Here is a 24,804-nt window from a genome sequence, read left to right on the forward strand (position 1 = left end):
GCGAAAGAAATTAGCAATGTTAATTCTCCTACTCCATCTTTTGAGTCCAAGTGGAAGCCCCCTTCGAGAGGTGTAATTAAAGTTAACTCGGATGCTGCTGTCTTCTCAACGAGTGGGTGGGTTTGGGAGGTGTGATGCGTGATGAAGTGGGTGATGTGGTTATTTTGACATGCCTTCGAGTGGAGGGTAGCTTTGAAGCTGATGTAGCAGAGGCTCTTGCGATGCGGCATGCCTTGAGTATCACACTGGAGTCGGGGTTCCGTAAAGTTTGTTTGGAAACCGATTGTTTAAAGCTCCATAATCATTTGATAAAGGGAGTAGAGTCTCCTACGACTTTTGGTATGATAGTGAAGGATATCAGGGCTCTAGCTAGCTTGTGTCAGTCTGTGTCTTTCTCTTTTGTAAAGAGGAGTGGTAACTGTGTTGCCCATGGGCTTGCTAAATTATGTAATCAGGTTGTAGAGCTTCGAGTATGGCTGGAAGAATACCCAAATGATGTTGCTGCTCTTGTTTTGGCTGACTGTAGCCACTTTGATTAATAAATGATAGCTCTTGCTTCCTGTCAAAAAAAAAAAAAAAAAAAAAAAAAAAAGTTACTCCCTCCGTATTTTTTATGAGTGAAAGATTTTGATATTTGCACTATCACTTAATCCACTTTAACTAATATTAATATTAATATCACTTAATAGTTTATTAATATTTAATTGTTATAATTTTTAATAATAAAATATTTCATCATCCAAAGTTTTAAAAATGTGTTCAGGAGAAACATTTCACTTAAGAAAATATGTAATACCTATATTTGTACAGTAAGTGCCATCTGATTTTTAAAGTTTATAACATATTTTTATTAGAATTTGATACAATTAGGGCCAGAAAATTTATATTTTGTAATGTTTGAATTGTACCAACACATTTTGAAAAGCGGATCTTGATCGTAGAACCAGGATTTAGAACTAAGCCAAGCTCTACTTTCGCGGGCGACTCTCGTGACTTCCTTTCCTACTATGTCTAGGGCAAGCCTATGAAAGCTCGGAATTTCATTCGACTTCGTTCAACCTTCCCCCTTTGGCCAGGCTTATACCTCCCAGACTAATGCTTGATATTCCATTCTTCTTATTATGATAAATCAAATTTTGGTCGTCCTCAGTGACTTATTATCAAGGTTTTTAATGCAATCGTCCATTGGAACAAGTCTAAACCTAAACTCTACTCTAGAAAGCAGTGCCTCAAGAATGACTACGTCATTTGGTCTAGTTAAGTGATAGCCTTAGTTGGCTCGCTCTGGCTCTCCGGCGATGAAGCAAAGAAAGATGTAATATAGTTAGTAGGGATTCAGACCTCTCTGAGACTAACACTTTGTTTGGATAGGAAGAAATGGAAGGAAAAGAAGAGAAGAGAAATGGAGGGGGACAAAATCTCTTGTTTGGGTAAAAGATTGGGGGAAGGAAGGGGAAGGAGAGGGAGGGATTCATTTTCCCTCTCTTTAATAACCATAATCTCTCCAAAATTGGAGAGATTTGGAGGGAAAATGGAGCTCACCTCCCCCTCCCTTTCTTTTCCCTTCCCTTCCTCCATTTTCCCTCCCCTTCTTTTCCTTCCTTCTTTGCTATCCAAACAAAGCGTAAGAGGGGTAGATGAGCTCTAAGCCTTCTAAGATGAATCCCAAAAGCAATCGTCACTGCTTTCGGCATATTATAGTATAGAAAGTATGCTACTCTACGATAGAGGCAAAAACCCTATGCCGGTGTGAGAATGGAGATCTTCATACTATCATCCTCAGTTCGTGAGTGCTGTTTATCACAATCCTGAAGAGGTGGCCTGGCTGTGTAATCAATCCTCGGCCAGTCAGTGCCACTATTGGTGTGAGTTGCGGTTATCTGACAAGTGCATAGACAAAGCAAATTAGCAATATGCTCATTTTTTGCCTTTTAGTTATAACACAAGCATAAACACCATCAATTACCTCCATACAAAAAAAAAACCGAGAATTCTCCATTAGGGCATTCAAATAAATAGTGCTCATTTGTACAATACAAGTTATACAACAATACTGAAGAATGAAAGAATACAACCAAGATGACCAAAATTAGTAATGGAACAAGACATATCCACAACCTAGATTAGAAGGAAAATATTAACCTATAACTCTTCAAGACCTGAAAAAATACCTCTAAAAGGAAAATTGTGATCTAATGTTTAAACAATGAGCATTTACAAATTGCATGGGAAAAAAAAAAGTATTTACAGTCGAACAGCTACAAGTCAAGAAAGGTTAAGGCATGAACCATCCCCACGATCCTCATGTAATGTAAATTAGTCTCTCTTCTTCTCTGAATATTTTTGCAATTTCCAAGTCCATGTCAACAAAAATATCAAAATTCCTACACCAAACGACGTCCAGAAAATCACCAGCCACAGAGGCATTGGATTTGGGTATAATCCTGGAAGACCAAAGAAATATATTAAGAATCAAGAAACTACTATAATGGAAATTTCAATGAAACTGCTGAATAGCTCATCTACTAATTGAGTAGCCATAGATTAGCGAACACACCATGTCCAAACTTGATACAGATGAGTAACTCGACAATGCAGATAGCCAAGGCAAGCCAGCATAATGCCCCCACCTTTTTTATTGGTTTTCTGTAAGGGTAAAAGGAAGAAGAGAATGTGATATGCCTTGAAGGTAGCCTTTAGCTACTTATCATGCAACAAAGGATTTCAAAATAAGAGAATTTAGGAACTAATCGAAATTTACCTAGGCCATAAAAAGGAAGGATTTGTATACCTGTCCTGTAGATATGAATTGTATTCCCGTATAGTTGGAATAGCAATTAGCCACCATAAAATCAACCTGTAGATGATGATGGGATTGCGGGGAGGAATCCAAAGACAGAACTTGAGAAAAAATGTGTTTAACTCCACTGTCAAAAACACAATGCACAGAAAGAGAACTTGTACAAAGCGCCAGGGACCAAGCAGTGGATGCCACTCATCTTTATCCCACCGCGCAGGTGTAAATTGTCCTAAAGTACGTTTAACCTGCAGAATTCAAGAAATGGATGTCTGTTAACCACAAAGTTGACATATCGCTATGACAAGGTTCTTTGAAAATTTGACCCATATTGTGAGCAGGAAAATTATCACTTAGAAGGATTTTTCAACAGAGTGAAAGATTGCAAATAGAGGCCACAGAAATCTCAGACAAAACAATATAAATGGAATTACGAAGCCTGCCAGAAGCACAGGCATAACTCTGACCCCTAAGGGATCATGTCTCCATGTGGTTAGGGAGTGGTGAGTGGTGGGCATAATCTGCCTTGGGATGAACCTCTGAAATAGGGGCTGCACAGCCTAATCTCAATTTAAATTGCACTTATTTCCCAATAGAAGAATTGTTTTTCCAGCAAATGCTATCCTAGCAGGATAGCTATGAAAGAAGTATAACAGTGGGACTATTCTTTGATTCCAATAACCTAACAACAATAATCACACTCTCACTAAGTCAACATAAGACATACCTTGCCAATGATATTTGGTTGGCGGCTTATTCCAACCCACTCATAAGTTTTCCCATCAAAATATCTCACAGTACGCATACCAGTCCAAATACCTGCAAATAGATCATAACAAGAACTGAGTACACCATAATATACACTACTAATCAGGTATATACTGATAGATCTCAACATTGAAATCTTAAAAAACATCAGAAAAGTTTGGGACTACATTATAACTGTTAGGTTAATGAGTTCATGATCTCATAGATCATAAACATACATACTACACAACGAGGTGGAGAAAACTCATACCCATTATTTATCTCTAGAAATTGGTTCAATTTCTCTCTATAAAGCTTACAAGGATCATGAGTTCTAAAACGTATGCCCAAATGGACATTACAACATGATGTTAAAAACAGAAACGGAAACAAGAATGCAGAGAGTCCCAAAATATAGGAGACAAGGAAATGTCTACTAAATATTTAAGTAAAAAAAAAAATATTACATGCTAAAAGTTGTATACTTGTATTTGGAACATCATGTTTCATATAAATAAATAATGATGATTAAAAAAATAAATAAAAAGAGGAAGAACAAGATAGGAAACCCGGGAAAACACATAATATCTTCCCCGCTTCCCTTTTTCCTAAAGTCAGCCATTACTTAAAGCCAATGATTAAAAAAATTTAAACAAGCAATCAAATACATATCCAGATGGAGAGAGAAGTCAGAACTATTGGTGAAATTGACAAATCTGCAAAAAAAAATTGAGCGGTAGAGGAGAATTTAAGAAAAAAATTAATGGTAAATAGGAAGAATCTGCTTGCAAATTGAGCAATAGAGGGAAACTATCGAGAACAATAATATAGGTGGCAATGATAAATCCAACTGCGAATTGAGCAGAGGGAGAGGGGATTCCAAAAAAATAATATAGGTGATCATGACAAATCTGCCTGCAAATTGGGCGATAGTCTGTCAGATCCAGCCCGAAGAAAGAGAAAGATCATCTTGCTCTAGCGGGCGAGTTGATTGACTTTGATCAGCAAAGATCTCGGCTTTACAAAGATTTTCCTCCATTATTATATGATGATTCTAGGGCAGAAACTTGTGAAGAAAACTCAAAAAGTCGAAGCATATCTAAAGCAGTACCTTTTAACATCGGGGGTTGGGGGGCATTTTGAGAGTATTTCAGAATGTATCTACTTTGAGGACGTTGAAACACAAACCTTAATGTGCAGAAGTAAGACTTCCATGTTAAATGGGATGGAGGATATATTCGGTAACTTGTCTGTCTACAGTGATAAATATCAGAATATTACCGAATTCCAAAAATAAAAAAGAAATGGAGACAACATGAATAAGCAATTTGTTTAAGTTCTTGTTTCTTTAGCAACTTATTACTGGACACACCACATCTGTTATCTTTAGAAACAGTAGTCTAGTTCTAAATCACATCTCAAGAGACTATAAGCAAGGAGGTAATTTTTTTTTTTTTTTTTAACTTTTACAGTTTGCACGTCTCCAAGATTAGGAAAATTTTTAATGCCTAGTTCAGTAAGCCATGTAACAAATGGCTTGGTTAGTAAGCTAGTGTTCCCATGCAATATAGTAAATCAAAGACTTCTGCACAGTGCATAGATGCACATGCCAAAAGTCTCTGTAAAATCAATAAATAATATGCAAATCCACATCTGAAAATGGATGTGATGGCCTGAAAAGCCCGAGGCTTGGTCTAGCTTGCCAAGCATATGAACAGTCAATAGGAAGAAAATCTCTGGTTGGCCCAAAGTCCCAAGCCTAGCCTTTTCCCCAAAATGAGTTCATGTACTTTTTGCGCGATTCAGCTTTAACACTCAGAATTTCATGCCAAAAAAATATTATTAGGAATTTTCACATGGTAATCTTGTATGTTAAGGTAATTCACAAGGTACGCCTAAACTGAAGTTTAATTCAGATAATAACCTTCGATGCAAATTGTTGTGAGCACCCCATTTTATAGACCATAAATGGATTAGGGAAGGACAGTTGTTAATCAATTCAAATCAACACATGAATGCTAAAATAATTTTCTCACAAGCTTGAACTGGGGTGAAGGAAATTTTTTCCACAACTAACCAAACCAATTGCAGAGCAGGATGTCCAAAATGATGCTATCCCACCAACACTCGTTGAAATTTGGTAGCATATGACGGAAGGTTAGCTGAAAAGAACAGCAAGAGTCAACATCATAACATAACAAAACCCCAACTGTTTCCCTGTAACAGGAACAGCACCACAAACAAGTAACAGGGGAGATTATTTTTCTTCTTCAGAATAATTACCTCCATCATTTCAAATCCAATGGATAATACCCAGAGCAAGGGCTGATTCCGAATCATAATCGCCTTGCCCCACCATCCAAGAATGTGCGCCAGGAAAAATTCGTCAAATATTGTTGCCTATAAAAGAACTCGAGCATTAAAACACTGGTATCATGAATGATGCAGGCTAAAGAGAAGAAGCACATTGTAAAGAAACAAGGAAAATATATTTCCAAATAAGATAGATGTGAAAGGAGTTATCATACATAAAGGTTCTTAAACCTGTTGTTGGGGTCTTCAGGAACATATATTCGACAATCTGAGCCATATGATCTTTCAGGAAGTTCTGCAATAAAATCCAAAATAATTCACAAACTGAAAGTTAAACACTTGTAAAAGCATTTGTTGTCAACAGATTACAGAGGTCCTACTGAATTTATGCCAGTATGCCACAGCTAATTTTCAAACTTTGACACAGCAATTCCTACACAAGCAAATCCACTAACGAAAAACGGAAAATTTTAAGACATGATTGTCACTAAATTTTATAAACCTGCATGATAGAAAATACTAATACAAAGAACTTATGACAGATATGAACTAGATAAATAGGTGAAAGGTCATAGATTCAGGATTAATGACAAAGATAGTAACAGATCTAAACAACCAACTGAAAAGGCCAAATGAGGTTACTTGATATACAAATTATCTACTGATACCTTTTGTCAACCAGCAACACAAGCCTGGTCACTCTACCCAAATCGAACAGATCACCCACATGCTTTCTTAAGTGAAAATCAAGAATAATGAAGAGACAAGAACTCTGCTTCAGTACAAAGAGAAGCCAAGGTTGTTACACTGTCAACATGTGCAACAGATTGAACATCTTGGTAAATCCCTTCAGTAGATTTATATTATGATTGGCAAAGCTGCAATATATAAAACAAATATCCATCTTTATGTTACTTTTTCAAGATGAAGATTTAGGAGAGCTTTCCTGTGATATATATGTCACACACATGTGGTTCATATACCATCTTATCTATTAAAAAAAATGGTAGATGAACAAAAGATTTGTGAACAGAATAGGGTGTGAATGGATGAATTTGCTAGCTTCCATCTCTTTGGATCCTTTATTTGATTGGGACCAATCCTTCCTCTTCTTCCAACCATCAGCATCGTTGACTTGTAATTTTTCAAATAAAGCAGTATAACATGCATATAATCACATCTTTACACCAACCCTCATGATATAGTGCTCTTGTGTACTATGTGAAATTTACAATAGGTAGCATACAATACTCTGGACTAAAACACTTGGGCAACTGTTGTTTGATGGTTAAAGAAAATAAATCGGCTACTTCAGCAACATTCTTGAGTAAAATATTAGCTAAACTCCCACAAGGATAACAACTTGCATAGGGCCTATTATTCAAGGAACCAAAATCACCTTCCATGCCCTTTTAAAGAGGCAAAGAGGGAGAGCGGGGACAGTAAATCAAAGTAAATACGGTTGGGAGGTTCTCTAAACTTCGATTATTATAGTTTAGGGGGCAAGGCAGCACAAATGAACAAATACACATGATGAGGAAAGAACAATCCTTATTGCATTTTCCAGGCCATTGGCCTCAAACATCAACAGGCTAAGCTGAGTGGCAATGCTAACACTCTGATAACAGTAGGTGTAAATAGTAGTGCTCAGGCTACAATCCAGAGCCTGAGTTACAATGAAAGCTGTTTTTGGCAGATCAAACACACTACATTATTGCCTACTAACTCCAAACACATGTGCCTCCTTTTACTTAGAAAGAAAAGCCTATATGTATCAACTAAGAAAAGGAAATCCAAATTAGATTATATATGTTTGACAGTTTACTACCCAAATCTTGTTAGCATGGCAACTTCAAGATTATCAAAAGACAAAAAGGATAAAACATAGCAAGCGCTTTGTTGATATCAAATCATAAGATGGTAATGAGTTTCAATTATCAGATCAAAACCTATTTTAAAGCTCAGTAACTATATCAGCACATTGATTCAGACAAAATTGGAGATGCATATTCTAGAGCTGATTAGATTGTTTTACAAGGAGCTATTTGAAGGAATCTTACAGGCATAAACATTGAGCTTGAATCCACCGCACTTTACGATGTTAAATTGGCTTACTTTAACCCACAATTGACTATCTGATGAATAAAAAAGAATAATAGGAAATACCATTTTTCCATGATTTTACTCATTTCACAACTGACCAAATACCCCAGTAAAAAACTTTCTAAATAGGAAAGGAGAAGATAAGTACAGACAACTTACCAAAACCAAGATCTGGATGAAGATATTTCATGAACTGGCGAGCATCATCACGCTTCTGAAATAATTGTTTCAGCAAAATACTTAACATTAAGATGAGTTACATGAACACCAGAAACTTGTTATTCTGTATATGATTGGCAGATGAGGAGGAGGAAACTTAGGAGTGGGGTATTTGAAAGGAAAGGAAAAGTATAACACCCTTAGATCTTTCCATGCAAGGGATCAAAAGAAAAATTTTGAAGGGACTAAATTGGTATTATTTAATGATTTTTATTAATTAGTAATCACATAAATTAAATACATAGATGGTGGTTGAGACTAGAGTTGACGTTAACGCCAAATTAGAGCAATTGAGGCAAAAGTTAAGAGTCTCAGGAGAGTAGACTAAGCCAGAGCGAGTATATGAAGAAGTCAAGTGGGGATATAGTAACGTTGGATGGTAAGGAGGTGCCCATGAGCAAGTGGTTTAAGTACCTTGGGTCGATTTTGCATAAGAATGGAGAAAGTGAACAAGATGTAACTCAAAAGATTAAGTCCAGCTGGCTCAAATGGAAAGTAGCAATTGGAAAAGTTACACCGTACCATAACTTTGAATATAAGGGAAATTTTTTTATCGAATATGGGTCAAAATGTTGGGCATTCAGGATGGATCATACTAAAAAAAATAAAAAGAAACAAAGATGTATGTTGATGTATGAGAACACCTTAATAAAGAATAAAGTTAGAAATGAAAATTTTAGGAGGGAAGTTGAATTTGTGAACAGTAATCCAGTAAGGATCAAATAAGAGAAAACCGGTTGCATTGATTTTGGCATGTCAAGTGGAGATCAGAAGACACACCAGTAAGTAAGGAATGTAGAGGGTTGGGATCAAAGAAATCTTGAAAGAGGAAGGGGAAGAGCAAGATAACTTGGAGGGAAGGGAGTTTAGGACAAGAAGAAGTGGAGTTTGTAGGAGCTTATGAAACCACAAAAATGGAAGGAGAAGATCATGGTTGGCGAGTGCATGAGACAAAATCTTAATTTGTGTACCAACCCCATATTTGGGATTAAGGTTTTGATTGTTGTTATCATCAAAGGTGGTCTTGGAGACCATAAATAAGCAAATGTTCATGTAATAACTTATTTGGAATGGAGGGAATAGATTATTATCATATTAAGTGAAAATAATGAGTAAGAATTTCATAAATCAAATCTTAAATGGCTATTTCACCAAATGCCACTGAGCACTTTAATAATTCACCAAATGTCATCAAAGTTTTCAAAATTCATTAAATGCCACCGAGTTTTTAAAAAATTCACCGAGTGCCATTAATGACTAACGTCTATTAACTACGTTAGTTATTAGGGTTTAATCACAACACATGTCATGATATGATTGGTTCTTTTTTAAAAAAATAACATTGTTTCTCGATTTTCGTGACGAAAATTGTTCGGGTAAAGTTTTGGGAGTTATTTTGACCGTTTATGAGTTCAAATTAAGCTCAGAACTGGCAAAAAAAAACAAAAAAAAAATGCCCCGTTTTGTATGTCGAAAAAATATCTCGATTAGCGTATCATTAGTTTTTAACCATGAAAAATGATCGGGTAAGATTTAGGAGGTCATTTTGACCCTTTATGGATCCAAATTAAACTCGGAATTAGCGAAAAAAAAATGCTTTATTTTGGTCCCTTTTTTTTTCTCTAATTCCGAACTTAATTTGGACTCATAAAGGGTCAAAATAATCTCTTTAATCTTACTCGATCATTTTTCATGATTAAAAACTGATGATATGCTAATCGAGATATTTTTCGACATACAAAACAGGGCATTTTTGTTATTTTTTTTTTGCCAATTCCGAGCTTAATTTGAACCCATAAAGGGTCAAAATAACTCCCAAAACTCGAGAACAATGTTATTATTTTTAAAAAAAAAACCAAATATATCAGGACATGTGTCATGATTAAACCCTAATAAATAATGGAGTTAACGACCGTTAGTCATTGATGGCACTCGGTGAATTTTTTAAAAACTCGGTGGCATTTGGTGAATTTTTTAAAAACTCGGTGGAATTTGGTGAATTTTTTAAAAACTCGGTGGCATTTGATGAATTTTGAAAACCTCGATGGCATTTGGTGAATTATTAAAGTGAATTATTAAAGTGCTCAGTGGTATTTGGTGAAATAGCCGAATCTGAAATACGATACACACCAATACAATCGGGACTAATAGGAAATAAAGCATAAAACTGCATACTAGCTAATTGATCCAAAATAAACAAAACATTAAAAAGAAAGAAATTTTATTGTATGTTACCTGAAAAAGCAAAAATGTCAGAGCAACAAGGTAAACGACAGCCATTCCATGAACTAGGCGCCAAATTGCAGGATGTGGTCGTATAAGGACCCTGCATAAAGTACGAATCTGGTCAGTCTATGAGAGAGAGCAGACATTACTGAAAAACTCAACATACAATTGAGGTGTTTCTACCGGATTAGATAAAAGTAGATAAGTACATAAAACATAATAACTCAATATTTTTGCAAATACACAAGTGATTTATCAAGTCTTGTAGACTAGTGGAGAAAAGATTAAAGTCAGGGATTGTAATCCCATTTTTGGAGCTTATCCTACTACATTATTCCTAACACTGCTTTTAGATAACCAGGTAGCAGGCATTAGCAATTTGCTATCATGAAAAACACAAGAGTAAGCTTACTCAGTTACTTGCATGTTACTAACCATTCCTAGGTTAATTGGAGTGATATAGTCATGCCATGCGGCCCATGCCACACACATCAATTTCCATGGTTCACTACAGAAAACCCATATGCCCAAGCAACAACAACAACAACAAAGCCTTAGTCCGAAAATGATTTGGGGTCGGCTAACATAAATCGTCATAAGGAATCATACGATATAAAGAAAAGGCCATAACAAAATCATCATTTAAAAGAGTTTGAAAAAAAGCTTAGTAAAGTAAGTAAACGACGTAGCGTTTAAGAAAAATTAGGGGAGTTTTTGAAGAGAATCAAGAATAAAATTCAAGAAAGTTTGAAAAGTGTGGTTAAAACGTTGAAGTAGAAAACATAAAGGTTTGAGAAAACTTTAGCAAAGGAAAACAATACAGTTAATAAAACTGTGGTGGGCTAAAAAAATTTAATACGAGTATAAATTTAGAAAGTATATATGCCCAAGCAAAACATGAAATTAATCCACAACAAAAACAGGGTAAGTATATGTCTTCTTAAAGACGTAAGATGAAAAAGTATTCCTTTGGTGCAAGAAAAAACACAATCAAATGTGAAAAACTTCCAACTAACTAACAAAAAGATGAGACAAACAGCCATCACTTGTATTCAGTAAATGGTAACTTTTAAAAAAAACAAAAAGCTTTCATGTTCACAAGATCCAGGAACAGCACTAAATCTGTGATTATGTTTAGATAATCTCATTGACTCAAACCTCAAAAAAATTCTTAAATTCCAGATTTTTCATATGATTCATCTTCTAGCAAAATAGCTACCTTGTGCAGCAGTAAAGCATAGACATGATCACAAGACGTAGGCATATACCATAGAAGGCCACATGGATAATTAAGTAAATGTAACAAGATATCATATTTATATCAGTCTTTTTACTTGTATATAATCAGGCTTTACCAAAGAAACAATTTAATACATTTATCCACAGGATAGTAAAAAAAAAAAAATTCAGTAGCAAACACAACTACAACTACGTAAACTTCATATATCTAAGGAAATTTTGTTAGGAAAAACCTTTTAAAGCAACTTTTTTGTCAGGAAAAACCTTATAAAAATTTTTTTTGGCAACTTAAAACCTGATTGTAATTTTTTTTGTTAAAGGGTGAAGACAATTAGACAACCAACACTCAGTTCACAGCATTGACTTGGTCTTTTCTGGCATTGACCCCCTTGTGCAGGTCACATGCCTATTTTTTTACTAATCCCACCCCTTTTCTTCTAATTTCCCTCTAACTTCCCTCTTTCTCACTCTGTTTTTAGATTCCCACCGGGTTTAAACCCTTATTCTCTCCCCTTTCTTTAAATATGCTTCAAAATTATATCAGACAACATTCATAAATTATACTGCAAAATAAATTTCAGTTCAATAATCAAACAAAAACCATCAAAACAAAATCAAATTCTAACCCCCAAAAAGCAAAATCTGGTAACGCCCAGTAGATGGAACTACGTTTACCAGCAATAGAAAGCAACATTTTACTAATCTTATCATTAGCAGTACACCCTCCTCTCTCTCTCTCTTACTTACTTCATTCAGATGTAATTAGCGCAAATTTAAAAAAGGGGCAAGAAACCCTGATTTTTTTAAAATTCTCTAATTTGATGAACTAGCCACAAATTATACAACAATCTAATAGTTTCCTTGGTTGAAATCAATTTTCAAAAACAATAATTGCCACAAAATCAAACTACCTTGCTTGAAAGATCTTCAATTGAGAGAGAACAACTTGATGAGAGAAAAGATGTAAAACAAGAGTGGGAAAGAAGTAAGTTAGAGGGAAATTAGAAGAAAATGGGTGGAATTAGTAAAAAAAAAAAAAAAAGAGAAAGAAAAGAGGTATGTGACATATTTAAGGGGGGCAACACCGAAAAATAGCAAGTCAATGCCGGAAACTGGGTGTTGGTTGTCTCTAACAAAAAAAATTTACAATCTGGTTTTAAGCTACCAAAAAAAATTTATAAGGTTTATTCTGACGATAAAGTTGCTTTAAAAGGGCTTTTTTTTACAAAATTTCCTATATCTAAAATACATGTGTAAAATAGACAACCTGCACATAGATATAATACTAAAAGCAATAGCAACTCTTGTTATCAAGGCTTTGTGCAACAAAAAAAGATCTAGCGTTATAAAATTTGGGGAAAATATTGCACAAGAGAAAGAAGCAAGTTGAAATCTCACGTTGAAGGAGCTTGTAACAAGCAGTAAGTAAGAAACACTGCAATCATTGCCCATACACCCCTGCACAACAAGATCAACAAGACAATTACGCGTGCAATTCAAAGAATAAATGGGAAATGAATAATGATGTTGCATCATTTGCATGCAATTCAAAGTACCTTTTGACTGAAGTAACAACATCATCTGATCTGCTGCTCTCGGGATCAAGAGCTCCACTAGCCCAGCTGTAAATACCAAGAAAAATGCAAAAAACAAACAATATATTATACTCTGTATACACAATTGCACACAAATTAGAAACATACTTCATGGGCTACTTGATTACAGTTGGACCAAGCTTAGATACTGTTATAACTTATCATCCAAATCAAACACAGAGCATAGAATCAAAAATAATTGTAAATGAACACAAAGCAGATACTAAAAATAATTAAACAAAAGAGACTTACATTAAGAAACAAGCACCAATGAATAACAATGTGATTGTCCGAGGTCGGTAAGCCCAAGCAGTCCAGGGGTCAAGCTCATCATCCGCACACGAATCATTTGCGCCACCATTTGCATGTGTGGTACCTTCTCTACTAATACTCTTAGATCCATCAGCCTCCATAAATATGATGCTTATATATGTAACTCTCACACTAAAACCTAGAATAAATAGACAAGAAATTAAATAAGATACATACAACAACTATCACAAATCACAAAATAACCCGACAAAATATTCCCCTCCCCTCCCCAGTTATCACGGTGCACCAATCAAGCATCAGCAAAAGGGCACCCACCAAGTCCAATATCAAGAGGGGTTCATTAAGGGTGATAACCCTTTAAACCGGCTCGAATACAAGTATGCTCAGCTCAAGCTCAATTTATACAGGTTCAGCTGATGAACTTGATTAGGCTCGAAAATTGCAACACATTAAATTTGACTCAATCATCAAATTAGGATCGAAAATCACATAAAATTTTTCTTGATTAAAAGCATCAACGTAAATTGCACATAGAAAAACTCAAAAGAACGAATCTTATAACCGACCCTGAGAAGCCAGACTCCATAGCTGATGTTTATTCGTTATTATGGATGATTTAAAGTCTTTCCTTAATAAGGAAGATCTTCCTGATTCCGTCAAAGAATTATACAATGAGTATATTGATAGCAAATTGGTAAAAAGTATTTTTATGCCGATTATCTACGGAAAGACTGAAATGAGTACGGCGGGTAATATTAAAGCGGCGTTGAAGCCGTACTTTTATCCCGCTTACAAAGAAAGCGCTGTGTTGGCCTCCCTCTGCTTCAAGTTTTGGAGGGAATATTACAAGGAAATGGATCATTTGATCCGTTTGATTCGCCTTATAGGTTGGTTTGCTTCTACCTGCGATAGCCATGTTGTCTACGATACTCAATTCGCTCATTAAAAGCTTTCATAACATCATTGATCATAACCTTAGAAGAACCCTAAATTGACTATCCTGACACTTAAATTAATGGTAGTACAAAAAAAAAAAAAAAAAAAAAATGAAAAAAAAAATACAGAAACATCTTACCTCAGAAGTTGGTTCAATGGAGTAGAAAAAGCTCAGAGTATGCGCTTCAATGGAGGAGGAGAGAGAAAATTAGAGCGTAAAAGTGACAAGCTTTGAACGGAAAACATAGGACTAGGAGAAAGAATCTCACATATTCTCACTTGTCAATTGTCAGATCTAAACATCTAATTAATATTATTCTATGTTAATTGCCATTTTTGTTCAACTTGTTTCAAATTCTCACTAAGGTTTTCCTAGAAATTCCTACTAGTCTACTAGGGTCTATTTTCCTACTAGCCTACTAGGGTATATTTTTTTCACCTTAATTTCAATTCAGTTTAGGTTAATCATTTTAGTTCAATTCTTTTCAGTTTTTAATTTTGCTCCACTCATAAAATATTTAGTTCAGCTCTATTCAATTCAGTTCAGATCAATTTAGCTCTAAATCAGAACAGGATTTGTCCTATTCAATTCACCTTGAAAAATATTTAGTAAAATTTCTAATTAAGGAAATTAATTTCGCTTTAGTAAAACTAATTTTTACTTTAGTGAAAATAATGTCAATTCAATAAAAAAAAAACAATAACTTTAATCTATAGTAATATATAAAGTGAAAGGGGGTTTTGGGTGATAAATTTCACTTTCCTAAAATACCCCTTTCATCTTTTATAATTTTCAAAAGAAAACTACCATAATTTAAAAAATATAACTACCATTTATTTTAAAAAACAAAAATAAAAACAAAAAAACTACCACCCTTTAATTTATTTTTTTTTATTTTTTTTTAGGGAAATCATATTTTGCATGAACATTATAATGTACTCATATCTTACCTTTTAACCTTTATGATTTCATCAATTTATAAACCCACTAATATTTTTTTATTAGAATAAGGTAGATAATATTTTAGGGGAAAAAAAAAAAGAATCGAGTAGTCATGCATATTAATTTCTTATGTTGCAAACGCAATTTGCGTGTGTCTCACAGCTTGTAAAAATAAGGTGAAGTGAATAAGGTCCAATAAAGCCACGGTCATACCACAAGACAACGACACTTAACATTCCAAGTTTTCGCCAACTGTTGCGCCATATAGGCGACAATGCATAAACGTAACTCTTTAGATGTTAGGTAAGTGATTTCGAATTGATTTATTAAAATTAAAAAAAAGTTGTTTTAAAGTTTTATTTTTGATAAATTTTAATCTCTCACATACGTAAAATAATTTTTTAACTAGTGTAAAGCCCGAGCAATGCCCCGGGTTGCTATTTGGACTTGTTTAGTCTGCTAATCATTTTTCTTGATACTTAATAATCATCTTGAAATTTCATTACTTGAAAAAGATTTGTATAGGGAACCAAATTCAATATATGATATATTATGATGATTTAAAGACATTCAACAACTATTGACTATTAAATAGAAAAATAAAATTATTATTTTTCATCAAATCCAAAATAATTCAAAGTTTCCAAACATTATACTTTAAGTTGTTAAATCATATTACGATCGTTACATAATGGAAACAAATAGTATTAACACTAAGTATATTATCTAAGTTAATTGTAATTTTTTGGGTAGAAAAACAAAAAAAAAAAATGGCTAAGGGCATGTTCTCTTACGTTGAAATTCAGTTTAGTTCAGTTCAGTTCAGCTCAGTTCAGTTCAGTTCAGTTCAGTTCAGCTCCTAATTTCCTTCTCTTATAAAATATTCATTTCAATTCAGTTCAGTTCAGCTCTGCTTAGTTCAGTTCAGTTCAATTCAGCTCAATTCAGTTCAGTTCAGTTCAGCTGAGTTCAGTCAATGAGAACAGGCTCTAAGATGATAAGACTTGTAACTTAAGACTTGTTTGTCTCGAGTTCAAGTCTTTGTATAAGAATTTTTTAGTTCTCAAATCCAATACATGTTGTGAAGCTGACAAGTCATGTTTGTAAGGCTTTAAAAGGTGACATGTGTCACATATTCTGTTTTAGGATCACTTTTTAATATACTAATTGTGGCACCGCGCGCTGCGCGCGCGGTCCCCCAATGGAGGCAATAATTGTCCGTAAATTATGTATACGATGGAATTGTTACATGTTAATTTTGTTTGCGAAGTGTATAAATTTTGTATGCATTTAAATTGATACAACCAATGTTATAGGGAAACATTTAAAGCTAGAAAAACAAAGGGCATTCTCCAAGCTATGCCAAACTCAATTATTGTTTGTGAAGTGTTTAAATTTTATATGCATTTAAATTGTTATGATTAAAGGTATTTTTAATTTACAAATTCTGCTAGATTTTAGATAATGAAGCTCTCAAGTCTTTAAATATTTTCTTGTTAGTTAGAATTTAGAATTCCAGCCATCATAATGTGTTGTGTCGTTCAAAATAACAATCCATTTAAAATCTTAGGTCTAATAACACCCACTGATTTCATAATAGTCATCATATCATAAAGAAGTAAAAACATTGTATTAGAAAAGAGTAACCTAATAAGTTTGATTTCTTAATAATACAAGATGCCTATTAATACGATGATAGTATCATTTGATGATTTCTTAAGTGGTCATTCTCCCTCTTAGAGATCTTTTATATGTGATCTTTCTCTCAAGTGTTTTTTCTTCAGAAATTAGCTCAAGAAAACACAATAAGCCTAAATGGTCCAACATCTTAGTAAGTCTTTTCCATTGACAATTGACTTGATTTTTTTAAAGTGGGCTTTTTTTTTTTCTCTCTCTTAAGCTAGTTGCCATGTTATTCTTAAGTGATATTTGTTGTGTGGTCCTCTCTCTCTCTGCCATTTTTATAAGCCTTTTTCCTAGGTAAAAAGAGTTTTAATTTCTTAAGCTAATTGCCCTAACTTACTTAAGTGATACGTAGTATCTCTCTTATGTGGTCCATCTCTATCTCCTAAGCTAATTTCCTTTATTACCCTGATTTTCTTAAGTGATCTTTTTAAAATGGTCTCTTGATTTTATTATGTGTTGTTTATTTTTAAAAAGTGATCCTACTTTTACATCAAAAAAAATGGTCTCTTGATTCCTCAAAAAAAAAGAAGCGACTTTTCTTCTTCAGTGATCTTTCTTAAGTGATCTCTTTCTAGCATTTAGGAAGTCTTTTTTCTTATGTTAATTTCTTTTATTTTATTAAGTGATATTTCTTAAGTGGTTCCTCTCTCTTAGAATGACTCAATATTTCCTTCTATATGTTAATTTAAAAAAAAAAATAGCATTGAAAGTAATAATTTTGGTTTTGCTAATATTATAATTATATCCAAATTGTTTTATGGTTTTGTTGATATTATAAAGGCAATACATGTCAGCTTACCCCTTATTTTAAGGAAGGTAATCGTTTTTTCTTAAGTTAATTGTGTTTTCTTAAGCATTTTAGTAAAACCTTTTCCTAAGCTAATAATTGTGGTTTTCTAAGTTCATTGCCCCCCCCCCCCTTTTTTTTCTTCTTAATTGGTCTTTTCTCCAAAGCTAATTGTCCTAATTTTCATAAGTGATTTTTCTTAATTGGTCTCTCTCTCTCTCTCCCCTATATTTATTGATTTGATTTTCTTTAGTGATCTCTTTCTCTTAAGCTAATTGTCTTATTTTCTTAAGTGTTCTTTCATAAGTAGTCTCTCTATCTATCTCGCGTGCATTTTAGTAAGTCTATTTCCTAAGCTAATTGTCCTAATTTTTTTTTGTTTTTTTTCTATCTTAAGTCATTTTTCTTTCCCCTAAGATAATTTCCTTAGTTTTCTTAAATGATCTCTCTCTTCCCATCTTTAGTTCCTTAAAATATTACAAATGCGTGATAGGTGTATCATCCAATATATCAACACAATAACTACATCGTAAGTACTAACCAACAAAAATATTCAACGTATTTCGTTGAGGTGATATTAATAGGATGGTGTAATAATTATAGTTGTTTAATAATAAGAAATCGACTCCATAAATTGAGCAAAATAATATGAAGAAATTAAAGATTTATATAGACTATTATGCACTCTGTATTAGAAACCAACCTACAAAATAAATAGGCATGCAATAGAGTAGTATAGATTTTGATTGCCAAAATCTAAATTATAAACCTAAAATAAATAATTTCAAATCAAACAAATCCATCCATTTCAAATCTTGACTTTACAGAGTCACCTCAGTAGAGGCGATGTATACAAATTATAATATTAGCACCATAATAGGTTACTCGATATAAAAAACTAAACTATATATATAAGACCTTCACATAGTTTATGTGTAAATATGCAAATTTATGAATAATTGATTCATCAAACTAAAATATGTTAAAAGCACACCCATCGAACTCTCAGTTCATCAATCCATCCTCATAACTTGAAAATTGGCAAATATAAAGTAAACTGCAATAGAGCATTTTTCATATTTGTAACAATTAAAAATTGATGAATAAAATTTAACTGTCCTTATACCAGTATAATGCTGGCGCATACAGGATTACCTAGAATATTGCACGAAATTGAATTGGCTTAGGGCACCATCTTGTTAACTACGGAGTAACAAACATACTATTCATATTTTCTTGATTAAAATTATACTTTTATCACCTCAAATTAAGATGACAATTACAGAAAACTAATCACAGATGATTATAAATGTTGATATGAAACAGTACAAAACTGCAACATTGAAAATAAAGTTCATGCCTAGTCCTTCATTATAAGTTACAAACAAGTCTCAATGTCTTTTTTTTCAGATGTCCCGTAGAGAAAATTTATTCAAGAATCTAACTGATTTCCATAAAAAAAAAAAAATATAAGTTACATAGTATAAATTAAGCAATACTTCATTAGTTGCATTTCTCAATTTGGGAAATCTAAGCTCACAGCAGCCCATTTGTTCTCACAAACTTGCAGCAAAGCAATCCCCTTAAGAATATTAGCTATTTCAGGAATATAGGAGTAAACTCTAACGTGGCTGCAAAGCAAGAAAATTGTTGCTTCAAGATCTTCTTTCTACTTCTCTGAACCCGAAGGTTTTTCAGCTGAAGCATTAGCCTTTTCACCAGACAAGCAGAAATTTCCCTAGTTTTACCTAATAGCACAAATATGTATTTATAACAAGAATTAAAACTATGCAAATTACAGGGGTTAATTGGAGAAAATTTACCATAATTCATAGATAATACAGACAAAACTATGTTTAGAACAGGAAACCTGAGAATGGCCCCAATGCCACTGAGACATGCATTAATTAATTTCTTTTATAGTTTTACATCTGATCTAATGCTATTGTTTGTGGACTAAATTCTTCACAAATATCTTGAAGTGAAAATATAAGGAGATAAAAATCTACCTATATTTGAACCATATACATTACTTTGTATTTGTCTAATATAATAATGATGTGTGTTTACAAGCAACATATTATATACAATTAAATTGTACACATCTAATTATTAACCGACCCTAGGTTTCGGACTTGTTTCCTTGAGGAGAAACTTATGTGGAAATTACTATCAACTTTTCAAAATACTATCCATATTTTCAGATGGAAAAATGGTTTCTTCTTACTTCTTTTCTTACAAAAAGCATCATTATTTCAGCAAAAGCAGCAAATTTATACTACTTTAGTCTGTAGATAATCTCATGTGATTACTTTTTCCTAATCCCTAACATGTAGGCTTACATGACAAGGAAGCATTGACAAACGTAATAAAACATATAATAGTAATACAAACTAAATACTGATGCAAACAACTAAATTTTTCTTGATTACCCAAAAAAAATTTTTTATTTTTTTTTAAAAAAACTGATAGATTCTGAATTCTGAAAGGGACTTACCCTTGATAAGAGAACCATAATCTTCTTTAGAGTTGATTTTCCCGTGCTTTTTGGATTTGGTTTTGGGCTCCCTTCCTTAAGCTAACTTAGGTCCAGTGTCCTGTTTAAAACAACAAATGCAAACCATGCAATTACACATAATCACAAAATTGATTATGCAAACAAAATAGTATAAAGTGATTAATCTTGTTATATGATTAAATGTTCTATTGTAACCTCTGTAAAATTTTCAAGGATAATGAAAGAAATAGCCCTAGACATTAGTAATATTTACTTTGAAGCGATTACGAAGCAGCTGAATCTTTTGACCTTTGATCCCACTGCCGCATATAGCCATAGGGTCACGTTTCTTCTTTGTGCGGATCTGGTTCAGCCTTAATTGGTACTATATCTGGAAGAATTTCTGTTGGAGGCGGAGACAAAGCTTCTGCTGATCAATTACCATTTCCATTTTCATCATGTGGATACATATTCTATCACAAATCTGTCACAACACAAAACGAAAGCATAGGTTAACAATATCAGCTACTGTTTAAGATGTGAGATTTTATTATTCATTATGTTTATTATAATTTCCAATCAAAACAGAAGTACTGTTCTGATGCTCTTGCTTCTTAACTTCTGGCATTTTCTTGGTGACTGCTTTAATTATGTTGAGCAGTTAAATGTAACTTTTCTAATCAAAATCCAACTGTAATGACATGACAATAACCTTTGTTTTGTTCGTAACCAGTGTCAAACTGGTACAACTGTAGATTAAACCCAAAACCATTAAACCAAATCTCATAAAACAGAAATGATCTCATACATAACAATACTCTCAAATACAATTAAACCTGAAATCTATCATGAACTCCTATCTAAAATATAAGACAGAGAATGAACTCTAAAACACCATTATTAAGTATCTTTTTTCAAATCAAAGTTAGAAACCAATCCCATATTCAAACGCTTAAGAAAATTATAACAATTATTTAAAACATTAGAATAAAACTAAAGATTAGTCTAAGCGAATTTTAAATTTTTATATGTGACAAAGTTTCACAATTTATTTACTCAATAACTGAAATTCATACAACATATTCTATATAATAAATATAGCATCTAACAATCCTAAAAAATTTCTTTTTATTCAATGCCTTATGTGAAACCTAGAAAAATTCCTTAAGTTTACCAACTACCATAATATGCCTTAGATTATTGCCTCTTATAATGCTTTCTTAAAGAGATTCAATATTTCCTCCTTTTACTTTAAAAAAATATATTAGGATTTTTTTTTTTTTTGTAGTTTTGTTGATATTAAAAGTATTAATTAAATTTATATCCAAATTGTTTTTATGGTGTTATTTGTTGATTTATATAAAGTCAATTCATGTTAGCTTTTCCATATCTTTTTATCACTTCTGGTAAATTTTTTCCTATCTCTTCTTCCCTCGTTGGGTGTTGTGTACCCTCTATTTTCCCAATCTTATAGTTCTTATTGCCTTATATGAACTTTCTTAAATGGTATTTCTATCTCTCTAAAGCTAATGCCCCTAATTTTCTTAAGTGGTCTTTAATAAGTGGCATCTCTCTCTCTCTCTCCCTCTCAGACACACACACACACACATATTAACTAATTGACTTGATTTTCTTAAATGATCCTTCATAAGAGGTCTCTCTCTCTCTCTCAAGCTATTTCCATGATTTTTTAAGTGATCTCTATCTCGCACACACATTTTAGTAAGCCTTTTTCCTTAGCTTATTGCCCTGATTCTTAAGATAATTTCCTTGATTTTCTTAAATGATCTTTTTTCATAAGTGATCTTTCTTAAATGGTTTCTTTCTCACTCCCTCACTATTTTAAGCTAATTTCTATGACCGCTTTGATTTTCTTAAGTGATTTTTCTTAAGTGGTCTCTTGATTTTCTTAGGGGATCTTTCTTTTCTTAAGTTACCTTTATTCTAAATTGATCTTCCTTCTTAATTGACCTTTTTTAGGTGATCTTTCTTCCTGAATGATCTTTCTTTCTTCTTGAGTGCGTGGTCTTTCTTCTTAAGTGATAAGTGCTCTCTCTCTATATATATGGAATTTATTAACTTTTTTCTAAGCTAATTTCTCTTAATTTCTTAAGTGATCTTTCTTAAGTGGTATCACTATTTTTGTTAAATGATCCTCTTAAGTGCTCTATGTCTCTTAAGAAATTAGTTTAAGAAACTGTAATTAGCTTATGTAGCCATTTCCCCCTAAAAAAAAAACACTTATGTAGCCATTTCTTTTTCTTTTTATATAAAAAAACGCTTATGTGGCCATCAATTTGGCAAGCCTTGCCACAAAAGAAGAAAAAACAACAAAATAATTACCAAATGATAATGAAATTTAATGAAAAGAAAATTAAATTACAAATTAAATTCCTCAAATATACTTAAAAAATGGCTTTAACAATGCTTTTCTTTTTATTGTTATTTCTCTCTGTTTTAGGTTTGGCTTATAAAGTCAATTCCTACTTGTTCCTACTCCCATCTTCTCTTTTTATCACTCTTCTTATAGTTCTCTTCATTTTTTTCCTTCCTTTTCATTGTGTGTTATCTTCTCTTACATATTTCTCCATCTTTACTACGTAGTATCTTTTTTCTCCTTCCTATCATTCTTCCTCAAAGCTTTTTGATACCTTTTCCTCCATTTAGCTCCTATTTTACAGTTTGAACACTTTAGTTAGTTTAATCCTAATTGCCTCCTACCCCATTTTCTTTTGTAATTATATTTAATGTATTTTATAACCATCCTCAATTTCACTCTAGAAATGGCCTCTTAAAAATGAACCTATTCGTTCTTTCTCCATTCTTTTATAAGTTTGCAAAGTTTAGTCATTTCCTAGAGCATATATATATATATATATATATATATATATATATATATATATATATATATACCTAGCTCGCCTAGTTCCAGAAGTTCATAATCCAACCTTAAAATAATAAAAATAAAATAAAAAGAAATTTGTTAGAAGGCACAAGTTTTAATCTTCCATTAAGCAACTTTACTAAACTAATGAACAAATAGTTTCTATATTTCATATAAAAATCTTCCAAATATGGAAAAGAAAAGGAGCAGAAGAGTACGATGCCCAATTTCCCCATGGTTGCACCTTTAAAAATCGAAGAATACTAAATATGTGCTCATGATTATATTGTTCTGGAAATTAAAAATCAAATGTAAGTCATCATAACTTGAACAAAGTATAGTTCTCATACATGATTTCAAAATAATCTAGGTAAGAGGCAGTATTTAAAGCAAGCATTACACAATAGAAGATGGTATGTACTATGTACTACATTCTAACTGCAGATAAAGCATTACACAACAGAAGGTATATATTAAATTCTAACTGTAGAGAAAGTATTACACATCAGCTAAAGGTATGTACTACACTCTACCTGCTGAGAATTATATAGCAGCAAAATACCCAAAAATTTGCCTGGATAAACCAACAAATATAGTAGAATATTAAGCTCTCGGATACCAGTTTCCTTCGGGGCATAATATTCTTTAAGTTCAAACAAAAATCATAGATCTTTCACACTTTAGAACACCCTATACAGAATCTGTTTAGGGTAAAAATACCCTAGACACGTGGACCAATGAGAGGAGGCCACGTGTCGAGTTCAGGATGGCCCACGTGGCTTAATATCCTTTTGACACATGGCCCCCTTGGATACATCTCTGAAATGGCGGCCTTCAAGGGCCCAAATCCCAAAAAGCGTCGTAAAACGACGCAGCCCACTAAAATCTAGGTCAAGTGACCTAGATAGGGGCACATTCTCCAATGACCCTATAAATAGGTAGATATTTCCCCACTTTTGGGGGATTCAATCATTTATTACACCCACATTCTCTCTCATCAGAGAAACATCTGAGCTTGGAATCCAAGCAGATCCCCACCTAAATTTCCGCATTCTTTATTCCCTTTCAAGTTACTAACTTGATCGTCGGAGGCGGAGCTCCAACAACCCGGAGTCTCCGTTGTTTTGCAGGTACAACTCAGCCGGACCAGACTTCGTGACGTAACTCTCCCGAGGGAAAAAAAACACCCAAAACATTTGGCGCCGTCTGTGGGGAGAGTACCTCGAAGATGGTTCAAGAGTCCGTACCACCTCCTAACCGTCTGGGTGATGACCCACAGACCAGGAGGATGAAACATCCTCAGGTCGAAACTTATACACTTATACAGCCAATGATGGCTCTCTGATAACCAAGCGCATCCGGCCCAGAGACACTCTGGAGCGGGGTGCCACCTAGGCGGGTAGCAGTCGACATCCTAGGCAGCCGGAAGGGGAAACCCACACGACAGCTGGATCAGCACCCGTCACCCGAGACGAACTCATGAGGTTCATGACAAGTTTCAGGGGTGAAATTAAAGAACTGATCACTAAGAGCCGGGTTGGCCCAAGTAGGGGTCAGTC

The 24,804-nt window shown here is 33.5% G+C and overlaps 2 protein-coding genes and 1 long non-coding RNA gene across 6 annotated transcripts; 1 reads left to right on the forward strand and 2 right to left on the reverse strand.

Moving 5' to 3' along the window:
- Positions 1-134: 134 nt before the first annotated feature.
- LOC110722305 lies at positions 135-539 on the forward strand. The gene has a single exon (XM_021901612.1). It carries the CDS (start codon positions 135-137, stop codon positions 537-539), a length of 405 nt encoding a protein of 134 aa, XP_021757304.1.
- Positions 540-1,981: 1,442 nt separating this feature from the next.
- Positions 1,982-14,767, reverse strand: LOC110714278 (CDP-diacylglycerol--serine O-phosphatidyltransferase 1-like). 4 transcript variants are annotated; one of them, XM_021892867.1, is made up of 14 exons: positions 14,588-14,767; positions 14,291-14,415; positions 13,492-13,690; positions 13,201-13,266; positions 13,043-13,102; positions 10,415-10,505; positions 8,120-8,174; positions 6,073-6,152; positions 5,828-5,944; positions 5,622-5,706; positions 3,525-3,616; positions 2,762-3,045; positions 2,558-2,646; positions 1,982-2,444 (listed from the first exon to the last, which is right to left on the reverse strand). In XM_021892867.1, exons 3-14 carry the CDS (start codon positions 13,650-13,652, stop codon positions 2,317-2,319), a joined length of 1,308 nt encoding a protein of 435 aa, XP_021748559.1. In that variant the 5' UTR covers positions 13,653-13,690; positions 14,291-14,415; positions 14,588-14,767; the 3' UTR covers positions 1,982-2,316. The 4 variants fall into 4 exon arrangements, with proteins under 4 accessions (XP_021748559.1, XP_021748619.1, XP_021748506.1 ...); XM_021892927.1 differs by lacking the exon at positions 14,291-14,415 and having other exon boundaries at positions 13,492-13,683; XM_021892814.1 differs by lacking the exon at positions 14,291-14,415.
- A 4,445-nt stretch (positions 14,768-19,212) lies between these two features.
- LOC110714541 lies at positions 19,213-23,222 on the reverse strand. Its single transcript, XR_002510125.1, has 3 exons — positions 20,636-23,222; positions 20,362-20,461; positions 19,213-19,612 (listed from the first exon to the last, which is right to left on the reverse strand). It is a non-coding gene; the product is annotated as an uncharacterized LOC110714541 (long non-coding RNA).
- Positions 23,223-24,804: the final 1,582 nt, after the last annotated feature.

This window comes from Chenopodium quinoa, unplaced genomic scaffold (genome assembly GCF_001683475.1).
Source record: "Chenopodium quinoa cultivar QQ74 unplaced genomic scaffold, ASM168347v1, whole genome shotgun sequence".
NCBI lineage: Eukaryota > Viridiplantae > Streptophyta > Magnoliopsida > Caryophyllales > Amaranthaceae > Chenopodium > Chenopodium quinoa.